This window comes from Aphelocoma coerulescens, chromosome 4A (assembly GCF_041296385.1).
Source record: "Aphelocoma coerulescens isolate FSJ_1873_10779 chromosome 4A, UR_Acoe_1.0, whole genome shotgun sequence".
Lineage (NCBI taxonomy): Eukaryota > Metazoa > Chordata > Aves > Passeriformes > Corvidae > Aphelocoma > Aphelocoma coerulescens.
This window is the reverse complement of record NC_091018.1, coordinates 21,788,798-21,807,808: the sequence shown is the minus strand read 5'-3', so window position 1 is coordinate 21,807,808 and position 19,011 is coordinate 21,788,798. Positions and strand designations below refer to the sequence as shown.

General features: G+C 39.5%; 2 protein-coding genes across 13 annotated transcripts in view; one reads left to right on the top strand and one right to left on the bottom strand.

Annotated features, from left to right (window-relative positions):
• Window positions 1-9,578, top strand: part of RPGRIP1L (RPGRIP1 like) — a 47,050-nt gene extending 37,472 nt beyond the window's left edge. For 6 of the 12 annotated variants that reach the window (XM_069015843.1, XM_069015845.1, XM_069015847.1 and 3 more), the window contains 4 exons: window positions 1,869-2,052; window positions 3,222-3,306; window positions 5,286-5,419; window positions 8,243-9,578. In XM_069015843.1, the coding sequence (XP_068871944.1) occupies window positions 1,869-2,052; window positions 3,222-3,306; window positions 5,286-5,419; window positions 8,243-8,346 (507 nt within the window). In that variant the 3' untranslated portion in view covers window positions 8,347-9,578. The other 6 variants (XM_069015849.1, XM_069015848.1, XM_069015850.1 and 3 more) reach the window with 6 other exon arrangements.
• An 89-nt stretch (window positions 9,579-9,667) lies between these two features.
• RBM11 (RNA binding motif protein 11) lies at window positions 9,668-15,985 on the bottom strand. The gene is made up of 5 exons (XM_069015863.1): window positions 15,147-15,985; window positions 14,071-14,233; window positions 13,042-13,120; window positions 12,251-12,344; window positions 9,668-10,505 (listed from the first exon to the last, which is right to left on the bottom strand). The coding sequence occupies exons 1-5, from the start codon at window positions 15,246-15,248 to the stop codon at window positions 10,440-10,442; spliced, it is 504 nt and encodes a 167-aa protein (XP_068871964.1). The 5' UTR covers window positions 15,249-15,985; the 3' UTR covers window positions 9,668-10,439.
• Between the last annotated feature and the right edge of the window lie 3,026 nt (window positions 15,986-19,011).

Here is a 19,011-nt window from a genome sequence, read left to right as displayed (position 1 = left end):
GATTATGGAATACAGCAAGTCAAAATTGCTATTGAATTCTTCTTTTTAAATTTGTTTAAGATCAAAAATCACTGCCTTTTATCTTTTGAGATTACTATCCTGCTGGTAATCAAATACTATAAATAAGTTCCGTGATTTTTAGAGATCATTGTGCTAATTATCCTATAAATCTGAGTTGTATGCCCGACTGTTTAAGTAATTCAAGATCATACTGGGGTTTTGTTGTGTGTTGCAAATTAGACAGTTCATGGTTATTTCTTACATATATTGATCATAAGGTGTATCTAACAGATTTTCCAGTATCAAGCTGTACCAGTTGCTTCTTTATTTTTTCTTCTTGTCTATGATGTATGACTGATCATAGAATACTTCATTTGGTTTCATTTCATTTATAAATTTAAATGTGAAAAGCATATTCAAATTGAAGACCATCACTTTAATGACATTGAGTAGCCGTTTGACTTACTAGATTTTAGGAAAACGTATTTGCTGAAGCCATGTTACCTGTATTAGTAGAGACAGAATGGTGTGGAAATTTTTCTGTCATCCTAGTAAAATTTCCATGAAACTGCTGAATAGTGAAAGAATCTTACTGAAATATTGATCCAGATTTGGATTTTTAGTTAAAGTGTCATAGGATACATAATAAAAGGAAAAGTCTTTTGAAAGGAGGGGGTAAAATTGCATCATCAAATACTTAAAGGACTTGGCGGCAATGGAAATTGTTCTATATGGTGGATATTTCTACAATAGGGTACACATGCTTTTCATTTTTATTAATTTTATAATTTGTTCAGTAAAATGTAAGCTATCTCCATACTAAATAAGAACATTGACTTGAAGTTCTGACTGAATATAGAAAGCTAATCTTTTGAATGTGATTTAATACTTCAAGTGATTTAAGTTTAGAAATAAAAATTGTCAAAATATTTCCATATAGAAGAAATATTTTTAATAAAGTCATGAAAAGAAAGTAAAATATTGAAATGAAATAAGTAAAAAAATTTCTACACTTCTGTATCCAGTGTGTTCTGTTTTCTCTTTGAAGAATGTCATTTAATGCTACTCTACATATTCCAGTTTTGAAACCAGAGTGGCTTTTCTTTCTTCTTTCTTCCCAGAGTAACTTCAGAAAATACTTGTGACTCTTTCTCTTGAGTCTGACATGCCCATTTAAATAAAATGTATTAAAATTTATCTGTACACAAATACTCCAGACTTTGCAGAACAGTATGAAACAGTTTCACATAAGGAACAGAAAAATGTAATTTCAGTTAAAGATAATAAGGAAAGGTTCTGGTGAAGAACAACTGGGATATTACTTTTATTACTACATGTTAAAATTACCTTTTAAAGGTGTGTTTGATTTACCTAGGAAAGTTCATTGTAGGAAGTTGAATTCTTTACGAATACTTTATTACTTTACATGCCTAGCAATTTTGTGATTTGATGGATTTTAATTGAACTGTTTGTAGTATAGTCTGCAGTGGGTAGTAACAATTCTCTTTTATTTGGAAAACTTTGGTATCTTGTTTTACTGAAAGTATTTTAAGCAGTTACAGGATCACTTTGCTGTGAAGGTAAAAATGATGACAGCTGAAATTTGTGGTTCAGATAGTATTTTTACATAAAGATAACCAGCAGACTATGACTACTGCAAAAATATTTTAAACATTGAAAGGAAATCAAATCTTTTGCAGCAACAGTCTTAGCTAGAAACCCTGGAGCTTTAAATTCTCATTTTGTATATGTCAGTCAGTGTCAATCGTATAAAAAGGCTGATGATTTACATATATGTATGTATGTTTGTGTTAACACTTAAAGAAACAAAAAATAATTTGTGTTACGTTTGTTTTGTTTTAAAATAGGAAGTTGAAAAAATCCGGATTAAAATTACATCACTCGGTCTTAGTGAGTCACGAATTACATCAGATGAAACAATACAGCAACTGTTCGTAGAATGCAGATTAAACAATTTCCTTGCAGAGGAGACCCCACTGTCACTTCCAAAACCAACAGGTGGTCAGAGGATTCACTATAACTATAGCACTGGTAAGTCTGATGTATTCCTGAGCAGGCTTGGTTCTTCTCTTAAACAACATAACACCACTACTTGCAAGTATTCAGTGTTCCTTTAATGACAGCTTTTTAATAGGGGAACTGATTCATCCATGTTTGATACTAATACATTGCCAATTACTTCATAATACTTAATATTTATACTTCCACTACTGGCATACATAGAACTATTGCAATAATTTATAATTCTCTTGTTAATTACTTTCCCAGCTATCTCATTGTATTTCAGTTATTCATTAACTTTTTCTTCCTGGTAAAGTTTTATTTCATTTAAGATTCAGCCTGAGTGCTTCAGTCTTTGACTTTTAGCTGAGCGTATTCTGGAGTGGGTGAATCAGTCTGCTTCAGTCTTTGACTTTTAGCTGAGCGTATTCTGGAGTGGGTAAATCAGTTTGCTGTTTGTGACAAACCATTAATACAGACATTCAAATTAAGCATTCTTCTTAAAATAATTTTGTAGAAGTGGCTTTGCAGAAATGGCGTCTCAGTCAGATCTCTAAAATTGCTACCATCTACAAACCTGATTTTAGAATGCAATTTGTCAAAGAATTCACTCATTTACATCATCCTCTTACTCAAACTATTGGATTGTTCTGTGTGTAGCTGAAAACTGAAATGAATCGGAAATGTCACATCTACCACTGCTATGCTGGCATTGCCCACTTCAGAGGGAATACAGATGACAGATTTTCACCAGTCCATTGGTCTGGAGACTTCTTGTATTGAAATACTGTGGCAGGAAAGGAGGATTAAATTACTGAGGCTGTCAAAAAGGATAAGTACTTTGCCATACATTCCCATTATCTCTAGCTTCTTTAGTGGAAGAAAATACAGTAAATCACTTCAAATACAAAGCAATAAAGACCCTTGGATTTTAAAATCATGGCTGCTATTGCTGTTAATAGAAAGTGACAGCTCTGTGACATGCTTAGATGCTGCTTGTATCTTTTTTGGCAGTGCTCATATAAACCTGCCAGGGACACACCATTAGATCACATGATTCTAACATTTGATTCTAACACTGTTTTTCTGTAGAAAAGAAGAGGAAATAAATGCTTGTCTTTGTTCTTCTCTTTGTGCTCTTTCTTCTAATAGGTGAAAAACAATTGATAACCAATTACATTAATTTATTCACTTTGCAGTGATAAACGTGGATAAGGAAGATAATCATGCAGAAAGAGAGTACCTCAAATCAATTCTTCTAAAGCCAGATCTACCTGCTGACAGGTACAGATTAATGCTGAGAACCCCTAATATAGATCTTTGTAAATAATGCTTGTGGTTTGCCTTTTTGTCTTTACTAACAAGGTAACCCTAAGTAGTTAACGCATAACTAACAAGAAAAAAAAGAATTGTTTCAGCTAGAAATGATGCCTGCATTCTGATGTGGCAGCTGGTCTTATTTCTTCTCTGAGGTGGTGCATATGGAATGAAATATTGCAACCTCATCTAATATTTGTTTGTTTGTTTAGTGCTGTGGTTTAATTGGGGGGAGGTTGTGTTGTTACTGGGTTGTTTTAACAACTTCGTTCTACAAAAGTGATTCTAGATCCTATCATCAGTAGTCTCGCAGTAATGAATTTGAAAAGCACATTATCTGTGCGATGGTAGAATAGTACATTTGTTCCTTTCTGAATTCAGAATACTAAAAGGAGTCTTAAGAACTGCAGAAAGTGTTCCTTGGCCCCAGAATTTAAAAAAATAAAAATTAAAAAAAAACAGTGTATATATATGGATGTAGCAGACATCTATTATATGAATACATATGAGAAAAATTATAAATTAGACTTGTTCAATTTCCTAGTAATAAATTTGTTCTTACTCACTTTTTTTCATTGAGATAGCATGTGCATTACTTGGGGAGAATGAATTACATACTTTTATTATGTTTCTTCTTGAATGTCAATCTTCATTAAAATGGAACAGCTATTACTTTAAAGATCCATTTAATTCACAGAAGAGTAGGACACCTGCTGATTGCATTTGAAGTGTCAGAGTCATCTGTAAATCTTATTCACAAATCACTGATTCACTCCGAGTAAGAGAGAGTGATCGCTCTTCATTCCACTTCCCTTATTTTGCCATCTGTATTAGGAAGGTTGCTAAACATATTCTACTAAAGCATGTTCTACTAAGATTTAACAATAATGAGGATAAAATACTCCTTTTTTTTTTTTTCTGACAGATAATTTAGTTGCTAAAGAAATTTCCCTGTCCAACCATCCAGGACCACTCTGGCAGTCACACTTCACCACCAGAGCTGGGACTGAGGTCCCTTTGCAGCTATACCCTCCACACTATCCCAGTCAGAGCAGTTCCCCTCACCAGCTCCAGCCCAGGTTTCCAGTCGCTGAGTCTGAGAGGTCCCAATCCTTAAAAAAAATTAATTTTGGTGCAGTAATTAAACAAGACAATAAGAGTTCAAGTTGGAGCCTCCGAGGAGGAACCCTGAACAAAGGAACCCCTGGGCTTTCGTACCCTCAGGGACAGTCTGAGGGTCATCACCTCCTGCCACGTCCCCGAGTGTCCCGAACCTGGCTGTACCCAAAGTCTGGGGTTTATTGGCTCCTGCTTTGTCTCTGGGTGTCCCTCCCCTGACTGGGCCACAGGTCCCTGGGCCCTTTGTTGTGCTAATGGATGGCAGTTCACAGCCTCTTGCCTTGGGCTGGGCTCCTCCAGCTCAATCTGCAGCTGCTTCTGAGCCACCTGCACTGGATGGATCCCTCAACACCGTGAAAGAAAACAGCTGGTCTGTGCGCTGCAATTTCCCCTATAAATACTTAGATATCTATACTAAATGTTTTACAAACCAGAGGTAAAATTAAGGTAAAAAGCAGTGAGCTTTTTCTCAGAACAGAAGCATTTGTCTCTTACGTGTGCCATCATGTCACTACTGTCCCCTGTGTTACTAAGTAGGTTGTTTCCTGCAGTTATCAGAATGTCTGGTTTGGCTTGTGCTGAAATTTCAGTTCTGTATTGAATAAATAGGAAGGCAGAAGCTCATCAGTAGTCCAGTTTCCCATTTTATCGTAGCAAGAGGACCACCAAGAAACAAAATTTGTGGAAAGATTCTGCCCATACACCAAATGTTTCCACCTCTATGCATTTTAAACTTGTAAAATAGTGTGGTTTTTCCTTTTTTATGGTTTGTAATTTGATTTTTTACCCTTTTTGAAGGCAAAATACCTTTTTGTGTGTGTGTTTAGCCTAAAATTTACAGTGGTCAGTGATCCCCCAGAAGATGAACAGGATCTTGAATGCGAGGATATTGGGTTTGCTTATGTCAGTTTAAAAGAGATATTCCAGAAGCAAAGAGATATCATTGAGCAAGATATTGATGGTGAGTTTTAAAGATCACTTTCTTGTAAAGTTCTGTAGCCTAAAATTTGTTGAATTTCTACTTTGCTTTGCAGGCTTTGCTGTGCAAGTAATTGTTTGACATTGTTTCAGTAAGAAATTCTTTAATACTAACTAATAACTTCCACATTGTTTGCAGAAGTCTGCAAAAGTTAACTATTACTGTTATTCCTTATAGTCCGTTTTAAAAAAACCCCAAACCAAACAGCATTCTCACCTCATAGTAATTAGTTTATAAAACCTAAGAACTTTCAAGCCATGTCCACTACTATAATTCTCTCTTTTCTACAACATACTCCATTATGGTAGGATGATAAATATATATTTTGTATAAAAATTTGTTTTGTATTAAAATTTATATCACCAATTTGGTATTACCAATGTCTATATTTTATTTGAAATTACGTTATAACCCCCAGAGTACCTTCAAGTCTGTTTCTTCCATATGAAACACGTATGAGACAATATGAAATACTGGTGGTTTTGGTTAGGAATCCCTTTTAGCAAGCCTTCCCTTTTGGTTAGGAATCCCTTCTGTAACACACTGTGACCAAACTCACTGTGACGCATTAGAGCAAGGTGATGTGAGTAGGAAGTGTGGAATCTTCTATTTCCTGGGGTTATAGGATGCATTTTTATAACACTTATAAGAAGATTCAAGAAGGCTTTTTGGTCCTTTTGTAGAGAGTGAGGATAATATTCTCCTTGCTCAATTTCCTGTTCCCCAGGGCAGCAGGGACATGGTTAACAGTGGTGCACTTTTCTCTTTACCTTTTCTTCTTTCCCCATTGGGGTGAAGCTCAGTGAAGAAGCTGAAAGCACCTGTTGTAAAAGAGTCACTCTCCTTTCCTGTAAGTGAACTAGTTCGATGACTGGATGCAGAGCACCCACGTTCACAAGGTGCCTTTTGCGATAGCAAGAGTTCCGGTGAGCCCCAACAGAATGCCAGGCTAATGGGACTTTACCACTTCTACTACTGTGTCTAATTCCTGTACCTTGAGCAATGGGGAGCTGAGTAATGAGGGAAAGAAATAGGCTTTCTTATCCATTCCCGTTATCACACACAGTTTGCATCCATGCTGTTGATAAAATACTCAAAGTTACAGGAATGCAATAAGGAAAATTCTAAGAAGAATCAAATTTCCATACTCTGGAAAAATAATATACAGATTTGATGCATTTCATGCTGTGGCTGAGCAGCTTAAGCTTTTCTCCACCAATCATTTTTCTCCAAGTACAAAAGCTCCTCCAAAAATGTATTCTGTAATCTCTCACTGGAAGCTGGGTTTTTGTTCTGGAATTTATGACCATACCTCCCACTGTCATAATTCCCATTTGATAAGATTGATTAGTTATGTAAACATAATTTTTGAAAGTCACTTTTCAAAAAACTCTTAAAATCCCTAATCACCATCTGAGAGAATTATTAGGACCAGAAGGACTGGGTTTTATTCCAGGTTATTGTAAGCTAATCATTACCACGTAATGACAACTACTTCAGTATTGTGAGGAGCATTTCTTCCCCTAATCATCAGACATTTAAACTAATTTTTAATTTATGTTAATTATATCTAAAATTATAATAATATATTATAATATAATTATAATATTATAATTATAGCTAGAAATTTATAATAATAGCTAGAAAATTATAATAATAGCTAGAAAGAATTCTATTCTTTTTCCATTCTGCACTTCTCCCCTTTCCTGCATATGCTGTACAGTTTTTTGGGGTTTTTTATTGCATCCATAACATATAAACTTGGATATTTTCTGAAAACTAAGATGTTTCAGAGAATTTAAATTAATTTTATGTTAATATGTCAGATCATGGTAAAAGAATATATCTGTATACTTTCTTGGATGAAGTCATTGTAAAAGGAACAGTTCTTAAGATCTGGACACAGATGTCAATTAAATGTAAGAGCATAATAAACAGAATTCCTAAGTAATGTACACGTTCTCTGAGTTGGATATTGGTTTAAGGAAAAATAATAAACCTAGATACAGGGAAGTTCACAGGACACTACCGCATGAAGATAAAGTCATTCTTAAGTCAGATAACATAAACTTCCTTTATTCTTTTTGAGGATTGCAACCATATATCTTTTTCATATTTTGTTCCTTTCATTGCTGATTATGTCAACATGGTTTATGTGAAATTTGAAGCACTTAAGTGAATGGCTAAGCAAGAAGACGAATGAAAAATATTACAGTAAAAACATCTAACAGTCTGTCTCAGAGATAATAGGACAGTATAAAAAGTGAGACAATAGAATGTGTTATCTTCAGATATAATTAATTACAATTATCCTGTTCTTCTTTTAAGTAAAAAGGATACAGTCCCCTGAAGTCTGGTCTTGAAAATGACAATTCACTGAGTGATTTGTAGAGGCTCATTTGGACCCATCCATCATACACAGTGCAGAAAATGCAGTAATTGGTGTATTTTTACTTCAAACTACTCCTATGTATGTAAATATGTCTTTAATAGGATTTGGAACATCTTTATTTACATCTTGTGAAAAATAATTCTTTTATATAGGTAATTATTATATCAACACCTTCCTTTTTAAGTTATTCAACACTAATATTTACTGATGTACATTCTGGTTCTAAGAGTGGTTAATTTCCAATAGCCTGAGGACCTGAACTGGAAGATTGGTTATTTATTTATTTATTTCTCCCTTTTCTTTAGCATATGCTAGGTGCCCTTTAATCTGCCAAACACTAAGGAAAATCATCAAAACAAAAGTGAAATCTTAAGTTAAATAGCTAATGCTGTTTTCTGATGTTTCCTTTCTAGTTTTTGATTCACAAGATGCCAGTGCAGTAATTGGAAAGCTCACAGTGACTGTGGAGGCCCTCCATGCACTGCGTTCAGTCCATGAGGAATGCAAAAATGTCTAGGAGGCAGGAGAGGGACATTTGCCTACAGAAGTTCTTGCTCCCAGTGAAAAGATATACTTGAGGGTTCATCAAAAATGAGATATTTGTCATTCTTACAGTATATTTAATGTAAAATGTATATGAAAAAGATGCTTGATGTGCAGGTGTAAAGTTTTGTACACTTTTCGGTCTGTTTTCTTATTTTTAAGGTCCTTGCTGAAATCATACTTCAAGCTCTCAACACTTGATAGTATCACAGTCTAACTTAGTTATAACAAAGTTTGGTTTCAAATGAAAGCTGCTTGTAAATTATCAGATACCAGTTCAGGGTATTTTGTCTAAGGAAATAAGTGATGGTGAACCTTCAAACAGAAATGCTTGTAGATTCTTACTAAGAGTAGTTCTGTCACAATACTCTGTCAGAATACGATCATCCATGTTAGAAGTGACTTCAGGTAGTTTTTAGTCCAGTCGCTGCAGGATTAGGTATTATGTTAGGCCATGTTGCTCAGGGCTGTATCCAGCCTGGTCTGAAAACCTCCACAGACGGGGGCTGCTTAACTTCTCTGCACAACTTATTCCAATGCCTGACTGTTCTCATAGTGAAAAAAAGGAGATGCATTTCTACACATTACTTCAATCCAAACTGAAGCCAAAACTAGATCTAAGCACGTGGAGAAGCTTTTGCACTTAATGCACCATCTAATAATTTGGTTTTTTTTAATTCTAGGGATGGCATGTTTGTAGTTTGTTTCAGCCATTTAACATTTTGCACAGAAATAAAAATAATGAAGCATTTTATTGTTGATTTTCGTGCTTTGCAATATGCCGTCAAATTTTCATCCAGTTTTGTGAAGCGGTTGATAAAAAATAGTTGTTATTGTTAACAATGCGGTTTGCTCAGGTAATGTTTCTGTAGATTTCAGTGGTAAACAATTTGTTATGGTTTATTCCTGGGTTCGGGGTTTTTTTATATTAAGCTTATATTATTTTAAGAGTAAGGATAGCTGCAACAGTGCAGGACAGGTCTTGCACACAGTCTAGCAATTATTTGTTTCACATTTTTCTGGATTTGGAAAATAATCTATTTTCTATTTAGACAAACTCATTCTTGTTAAATGCAGAAATATATCCATATGTATTAAAGTCACAAGAACTGAACCATCCTTGAAAAAATGTTGGAAAAATGTGGTCCTTCTACTACTACTACTACCAGAAAAAACAAATCAATAAACTCTTTTGCTTGTTATAAACCAGTGGTTATTCTGATCACCTACTCATAAGTACAAACAGCTACACAAGCTGATAGCCTTTGACTTCAGTGGTAATGAACAGCCATACTTCACCTTAACATGAGGAAGAACTTCTGTACAGTGAGGGTGGCAGAGCACTGGGACAGCTTCCTAGGGAGGGTGTGGAGCCTCCCTCTCTGGAGACACTCAAGACTAAGACCTACCTGGACACATTCCTGTGTCACCTCCAGGTGACCCTGCCTTGGTGGGGTGATTGGACTGTCTCCAGAGGTCCTTTCCAACCACCAACTAACTATTCTGTGAATATATTTCTAATCAATGCCTTTTATTAAGTAAAGGTATGAGGTTGATGTAGCTGGGTCTGTGGAATGTGCAGCTACTTAAAGGGCCATTGCAAGTACAGTGGAGCCAGCCAGACTCCTTTCAGTTGTGGCAGAGAGTGTAGAAGGGGCACAAAAGCCAGACCTTGCAGACTCAGTGGGCTCTGGTTGGGTTTTGGGGAGAACTTGTTCCCCAGTGGGTTGGTATGCTGGGAGGGGACGGGAAGGGGGACAGTGTGGTGGGTGCAGGTCCAGCTGGACTTGATGACCCTTCTGACTCGTATTTTATGTTTCTGTGCATAGCACTTTTCAAAAATACGATGAATCTTGAACATTCCTTCTTTAATAAGATTCAAACTGGAAAGATGAAAGCAAATATAGTAATAAAAAATATCCAGCATTAATGTGTCTTTTTCTTGGCTTTGTGTTTTCTGCAGTTTTGGCCACGCTGCCTTTGTCTCCTTTTATCATCTTCAGTACTAGTGTCATTGTCACAACTTTGCCATTTTCTCTTTCTTTCTTTCATCCCACTCGCTGCACTTCACAGCCACTTGGATGTGGCCAATTCAGGAGAACTCTGTGCAGTCTTAAATTGTGCAGTTTGATTCTGATAGGGAGGAAAAGGTTAAATCTGAAGGCATTGGTGGAGTCATCTGCTAATACAGAAATTGTTAACCTATTGGACTCTGTACTGTGTACTGCTATGCTAAAACATGGTACATTTAGAGAAATAGAAACTTGAGTTGTTAACACTGTGAAGGGGAAATTTTAAAGAATTTTGCATGCATTATGACTTATACAATTAAAAGACTGACAAACTATAAAATAACACAGAATGTTTGAGAATAAATCCAGTATAGTTCAGAAAAGTAGACAAATTTTTCATGGCAAAGTTAGAACAGAGACATAATCTGATTTAAGATTAAATTGCCAGCTAGTCCCCACATAAGGTAAACAAACATGGTATTCCTTTCATTTCCTCATCTCTGTTTGATAAATATTTGTAACTGCAGTGCCTATTAGTAATGTAAAGGCATGCACATCTGCAAGTTCCTCAAACCTGGTTTAACCAACTTTAAAGTCAATGTGGAACAAAGCATTCCAACAAGGAGCTTGAAAGATTCCCAAGTGAGCAACCTGCCAAGGTGAGCTAGATCTGTGAAGGCACACTGGTAATGAGATCACTCTCTGCTGAAGCTTCAATAAACTATCATGTGAGACACACTGCAATACTATCTTCTCTGGCAAGCAGAAAAGGGGATGAAGTTGGTTGTGTGTGCTGGTCTGAGTCTGGTCGCACTGTGTATATCATTTGCTTTGTTACTGAGGAGTAGGTTTATCAGCAAGCACAGACGGGAAGGTGGTGCACTTGAGCTTTCCAAAGGGAGTAGAGGAGATGGGAAAGTTGGTACAAGCACCAGCTCTTCTCAGGACACAGCCTGGGAAGATGGGAGGGCAGGCCCCCCACCCCATCCATGCAACAGGGAACAGATTCTCTCCATTTTCCTGCTCAGATTGCAGCCAACAAGGGTAATTGATCAAGACTGCCCCCCTTCTGTAGTTCCAAGGGCTGGCCAGTCCAGAGTCAGACTGGGTGAGCAGGACTGTCCACAGTTGGTACCTCACGTTAAAAGCTGGGTTTCTTCAGTCCTACCAGTCCACAGACTCAAAAAATTCAGAAGCTTCATTATGTGTTTGGGGAGTAGGTTTGATGCACAAGTTTCCACCTGAAGAGACCAGTTTCCTTGCTTTGTGGAATATCTCAGACAGAGGAGGTAAGGGCGAAAATGGTCCAGTGCACCAGAGTCTTGTAGAGGGGGAGTGAAGTGTGAGTTCTTGTCATCTACTGCTGTGAAAGTAAATCATGAAGGAGAGACCTACGTGGGCACGTGAAGGTTCAGGCCAGAAACCCTCAGACTGTCGTGTCCCAAACTTGGGCAGTGGTGACTGATTGAATTTTAGGGGGTTTTTTGCACATTTCAAACTTCTGCTGGGCATTTCTGAATTGAGAGGTTTCCCAATGGAATTAGCTATATGTAAAGAAGCTGTTGCTTGCGTGGTTGTAGTCCAATGAGATCAACTTGTCCCACCATTTGGAACACAGTGCAGGAGAGAGCTTTGTAGACTTTAGCATTTTTAGCTTCCTTATGCTATATATAGCATAGGACATTCTTGCAGGAAGAAAATAGTTTGGTTTGGTAGATCTCGTTATTAGAGGACCCTGAAGTGTCCTAATATTGTGCTTATAGCACATTTTGAGACATGAAGTAAGCACTGGTTTTTGCAGAAATGCAAAATGCATTCAGCTTCCTAAAACTGCTCCCAAATTTTTAACTTTTAACACAAACTCACCACCTCTTGAAAGCCAGGGTGATCATGAAGTAGACTGTTGTTCACTGGCAAAGGAGTAAAAGGAAATGGAGAATTTCCAGAAGGCTCTTGATGCCTAAAGGAAAAACAAGCAAATGTACAAAGGCTGGATGTCCACCACATACTGCTTATCAGAGTGCTGAGATTTAACTCTTGGGCTGTAATGGGAACATCCAAGAGGACAAGTGAGATATTAACAACAACACTTACATGAAAAAAAAAGATAGAACAAAGGAAATATACCCAAACTTAATTAATGACCAATCCTCATATGTGCACACACAAAAGGGTACTAGATCTCACCATGGGAGTTCAGCTTAAATACTGAATCTGGGGTGTTCAGACCTCCATTATAACAGGTTTATAACTCTGCATTCAGATGTACATGACAGCTGTTTGTGCTTATACACACAAAAAATGCAGGTGTAAACTCGCTGAGGGTTAAAAAAAGGCTCTCTGTTGTCAGATTTTTTTTCCCCCAATGACTGAAAACATTGTTAGTGCAAAACCCAGGGTTCAGGATGCTCTCATGGTCCTGAATACTGCAGAAACAAATAAAGAATGGAGAATTGAAGCTAACTAAACATCTGGCAAGCTAAACAACCAAACATTAAAAGCAACTGCAGCCTGTTGCAAGCCCTCAGTAAGGATGCAATGACAAGATGCTGTTTTAATGAAAAACCTCAAAATTGCTCTACCAGATCAATTCACTTTCTTAATAAGATTTTTTTTAATTATAATCATAAGGTTCATTCACAGGTGATCTTTGTTACCTGTCTGCAGGAGAATCTAAGTCAATATGGTTTTCAAAACCATGCATACAGCTGTCTAGTTCTGGTGAGTGAGAAGTCCCTGTAAATAAGACAAGAGTACAAGAGTGTAATGACTATTCAGTTATGACAATTCAATTAACAAGTTAAAAACCACAGAAAGTGTTTAGTGTCATCTGTAGTGTGCTAGTAGATCTAAGGCAGTATACAAAGGTATGGTGTCATTTTATGCCAGATGATAATCAACAGCATCATCTTACAGCTTGAAAATGTTCATTTCTCATTTATTCACTTACAGAAGCACAAATCAGGGCTGTTGAAGTAATCAAGAACAGCATCTCTGTCATCCCATTACAGACACAGGAGATGCTCCTGATTTTAGGAACCTCAGCTATTCTGCTTAAACCCAGCAACTGCTCTGTTTGAAGAAAGAAGTGGCACAGTCCTAAGGAAGAAGGAAGAAGTGGCACAGCAAGAACACGAGTCGTTAATGTCTGGGTAGCAAATGCTGCCTGTTCATTGGCTTGCTCGGAGGTTTAGTTCCATATACATAAAATGTAGAATATGAGTTTGAATTCAATATATTCTTTGAACTACAATCCCTTCCCTTTAAAACAACAGCTCTGATAAAGCTGTGGCTTTAGTCTAAAAATGATCCAAGAGCTCAATAGTGGCTGGCCTTACTGAATCAACTTTTCCTGTCAGACTACAAGGTAAAGTTACACCCCAATTCCTAAATGTAATCTGGCATGAAAACCTGGATTGCTGTTTTCCATACAGCGGTGTCTGACACAACTTTCAAGTTATGCTGTTCTGAACCAATCTATTGTATTCTCTTAGCAAACAAAAAAGCACAAGGACTAAATCCTTCCCTCTGCAAAAGCCATAGGAAGTCTTTGTTTCTTAACAACAACAACAAATTTTTCCAACTACAAATTGTTATCTTTGTAAAAGACTGTAGGATTCAAAACCGTTCTTTAAAAAGTTTAAAAATTTACACTTAAACTTTACCATTGGGACTATGAAACGTACCCTTCCAATACTGCACAGTAATTGGTCTTCCATACAAATGGATTCCATCCAGTAGGGCTTTTGCATAAGGCACTGATACTTTGTGTTTAAAGCAGACATATCCAAAAGACTTAGGTTTTCCTTCTTTATCCTCACAAATCATCACTTTGGTTAATGGTCCAGCCTGAAAGAAACTTCTATTATTTAGTAGAGGCTAACATTTCGTTGTGTTTTGAATATTTCATGATGAATTCTCTTTTGCTAAAAGTAAGTTTCTTACTTTGAAAATGTCTCTCCACATTCCCAAAGCTCAAATTCTGAGCCTTCTACAAACAAAAATCAGCTCCGCAAATCTTAAAAGGGAACCAAGCATCAGTTGCTGTTTTGTCGTTCATGATCAGAATTTTTATTATTTTTAGAATACCATACCATATTAATTAGCTTCCCAAAGGGGAAGACTAATTTACTGACTCCATAGCAAAAGTTACCTTCCAGTTAATCAATAATATAATATCTTAGAAGTAGCAGTAGATACTTGCTCATCATTTGATTGGGGGGGGGGGGGGGGGGGAAGAGCTAGAAGTCAGAGATGCATTGTTTAGGACTATGCCGTAGCAGGAATATTGAACTGGATACTTTCCAAGACAGGGCAACACTACAATGAGAAGCATAGGCTGTTGCACCAAAAGGGAAACCTGAGTGAACACAAGGTAAAACGAGGGGAAAAGACAAGTTACTGGGATGACCTAAAGACCATGCAGAAGAATAATGCAAAACTGTGTTCTAAGAGAATCTTTATCACTTTTGCATTTTGTACTTTATTACTCATGTCCTCTAGGAAGATAAACTTTCTTAAGCTTACATTTACGGTTATAGAGCAGACTACTATTCAGCCTAGAAAACGGGTAGAAATTAAGCTCAGGCTTGAAACAGGAACAACTACTTTGTATTTCTACACTGTGACTGAAGGGTCGGGGCTTGAAGGGACTTCTGGAGAGCACGTTGCCCAACTCTCCTAACTAAACATCCCATTGGTGGAATATTTCTTCTCGAGCATTAGAACAGCATTTCGATATACAAGCGTACCAGTTCGCTACCTGCAGGAAGAGCTCGTAGAGGATCTCCTCTCTAACCCGGCTCTCCAAGTTCCCCACGAGTAGGGTCTGCTCCGCCGCCTCGGACCGCCCCGGCGACGACATAGAACCTGCGGGAGCACTGCCGGGAGTGCGAGAAGAGCGTCCCAGCTGCTGGGAAGCTGCGCTCCGGGGCACGTTGTGAGGGGCCGGGCCCGGCTCGTGGCAACACTGGAACGCGGGCGGGTGGGTGTCGCGTCTGTTTGCGTGTTACCACCCACAGCATCTGTTTGCAACACCGTACTTAATCGTTCGGTGTGTAGTAATGATGGTAAATACAAACATGAGGGGTTTTGCTTCTATTTTTGCCACTGAATCTTAAGTCCTGGCAGGACTGACTGGTGCAAAACAAACCGACCAACCCTAAAAAACAATCCACCTCCCCAAACTTGTATTCACAAGTGTGTTCACACGATCCACTCCTGCCATTAACATTGCAATGAGTCCTCACTGTAGAAGAGGCTGCAAACAGAGCAAGTGCTCAGCTCAGGAGCAAAGAGGGAGGGTTTTATCAGATGGAACTGCATGCCAAACATACAGAAAACCTCTTTCTGCACTGTGTTGGCTTGAACAGCAGAAGTGATTTTATACCATGGAGCATCGAAACCATGGACTGACGTAATCTCTGCAATAAACTGCTAGAATTGTCCAGTCACAGCTAGGCAAACGAACAGAGACTTTCGCTCCTGATGAGCTTCCAGTGGCAGCAGGTCACAGGCAGAAAGCCGGGGAAAAAGCCAAAGCTTTTTTTTTACCCAAAGCCCCGGCTGCAGGAGCAGCCCCTGGGCAGGGGAGCACTGAGCTCACAGCACAATGAGAATTCCTGATCCAAGCTTTTTCCCGTAGAAACACCAGATCAATCACTATCACTACTGTGATTATTTTCACACATACCACTGTTATTGCAATAATATCCATAAACAAGTATCAAATTTCCCTCAAAAGAAAACGAGATACCAGTAAAACCTTCATGCAACAGTCTTCGTTATCTTCAGATGGCTTTGGAAGGGTAATACTTCTATATTCTACATCTCAATGCACAACAGACTTTTTCAAACGAAGGTTCAGACCAACAAACCCTGATTTCTGCCAGCAGACAAGTTCCTTAAAGCATTCCTTCATCAAGGAATACGGACAGTGAGCATATTTTAATTCATGTCTCAGATCCATTCCTTAGCATTCACTAAGGAAATTAACTTCAAAATAATCTGCAACCATTGTAAAATCACTTCTGCATAAACCTATGTCTCTACGTTTATGACCATCGAGACAGAGAGAGCAGGAGAATGACAGGACTGAAGCAGAGCAATGGGGACAGATTGGAAAAAAAATTTTAAAAAGACAGCAACAGGCAGCACGCCACAGCAACAAGAGAAAACAAGTGGAAGAACAACAGACCGATATAGAAACCAGGCGAGGGACAAAGTGGGATACAGTGAAAGAAAGAAGGACAGGGAGCAGGACGCTGGGATAGAGACAATGAGAACAACAGAAAATGACACAGATATGAAGAACAAGAAAAAACAGGGCCAGAGGGGTGAAGTAATAAATATCAGGGTCAGGAAACAGCAAAAGGATCAGAGAGAGTAATAAATGAACAGTAAAATGGAAAGGGAAAGTGAGATCCAGAACTGAAAACACAGCAACAGTTAGCAAAACAAATGGATAGAGAGAGAAACAAAAGGAAGGAGGGAAACAGATAGGAAGGCAGGGACACACTGCAGTACACAGAGGCACAGAGAGGAAAAAAATGCCAAAGAACAGACCAGATAAATTGTGAGAGGAAAAGAGGCAGATTCAACTCAGAACAAATCGATGGAAAAGGAAAAAACAGCTGTAAGCTGCAGAAGAGAGACAGAGTATGAAAAAAGGAAAGGGAACTGGTGTGAGAGAGAAGCACAGAGAGAAAAAGGAAAGGGAATGTGGTAGGAAGAGGAAGCAAGACAAAATAGAGACAAGAGGAGAGATATAGGGAAGCAAAAGAAAGTAGTCACAGCAGCATGCAAAAAAAAAGGGGGGCCAGGAGAGAAACAAAGAGACCCTGAGACACACAAGAGGGAAGACAGGGCCCAAGGGACCTTGGACTCACCTCAGCTCTGACTCTTGGCACCACCGGGAAAATTTGCCTGTTCAGATGCTTCTTTCCCCTTCTCACCCAGAGAAGCAGGCTCTCACTTGCCTGCAGAGGGAGGTGGGTACCAGCCGGATGGCCTCCAATTTTTATTTCCTTGCCTTTTTACGGCTCCACCACAGCAGCTCCTGTCCGAGCCAGTAATTGCTCATCCTGTCCCTCTTCAGCCCACGCCCTGGAGGGAGCAAGGCCGGTACTAATGTTGGAAATTATATCTTTTTTTTTTTTTTTTTTTTTTTTTTTAATGTACCTTCTGTCAATTTAGTTCGCCTTTGCCCCGGGGGAAGGGAATTGAAGTTTCTTTTCAGGGGACTGGTTCACCAGGCAAGGTCTGATGAGCTTAACATCTCAACAGACTGGGAGGAGCACAAAAGATAACAACCACTAACGATCATTAAAGAACATCAGTTCCAGACATCACCCCTGGCATGATCGAAGACACCTGGTCTGGGAAAAGAGAGATAAGAATGAGGACCTAATTAGCATCTAAGGCAAATAAATTTATGTCCAATAGGAAACCAAATACTAAGAACTGTGCAACTTGGGACCAATGAACATTGGACCAATGAACATTGAACCAATGAATTTCTATGGGTTTTGACTGTATAAAATATGTGAAAAATCTAGTAAAGGACTATGTGTCATAGAATGATTTTCTCTGCACAACGCGGTCAATGCGTGGATGAAATTATTTCTGTTGCTCATCCTGGCCAGAACCACATCCTGGCCAAAATAAAGTAATGCCTTGATTCTCTAACACTAAAAACGTTGGAGAGGTTGGTTTTTTTTATTGTTTTTCCCACAATTTTGGTGACACTAATGACCCACGCAAGCCCGAGGTGAGTGCAGTCACTGACATCCCCCAGGGATGCTTCGGGGAAGAATGGACACTTTCATCCTCAGCGCGGCCTCTGGCAGAGGGAAAGAAGCAGCAGCGACTGTTAATACTGTAGATCCCTTGCACGAATCCCACCTTCTGCAGGGGCTTCTGGGGACACTTCGACGGCCAACCTACCGCTGTCACGACAGGGCTGAGAGTGGCCAGTGGGCACAGGGCAGGTTTCAGGGGGGATGCTGGAACTGGGGCAGCAGCACAGGGCGAGCAGGGCCGGTGGAGACTCCGGAGAGTTCTGGTGACACGGAGAGGCGCCCAGCTCCTGCCCGGGGATGTGGCCGCTTACTCCCAGGCCGGGAGCCGGGGTGGGTGGGCTGCAGCTTCTACCCCGCCATCCCGGGCGGCAATTCCGCACCCGCTGAGACTCTCAGTCATCTCACCGCTGCCGCGACCTCATCCCTCACCCACCGCTGCCACCACTGGGCCACGTGCCCGGTGCTCAGCCACGCTGTTCTTGGTACTCCGCCGGCAGCGGCTCCCAGGGGCACTCAAACGCTGGGCGGCGGTACCGGTGCCGCACTTCCGCGCTTTGCACTCTGAGTGCCACCACCATCGTGCCTGTGGGACAGCAGCGGCGTGTCCTTACCGGGAGGCGGCTCAGACCACGGCCCCGCATTGCCGGCCCCGTGCGCACACGCGGGTTTAGCCGTCCACCTGCAGCTCCGCATTTTGGCCAGCGGGTTGCAGCAGGGAGATCCCGCTCCACCTTTTTCGGTCAACGCGCATTCGTGGCTTTCTTGGCTGCAGGAGCAGCTACTGACCAGACGGCGGCACCCGCCAGCGCGGCTCGGCGGGGTCCCGGC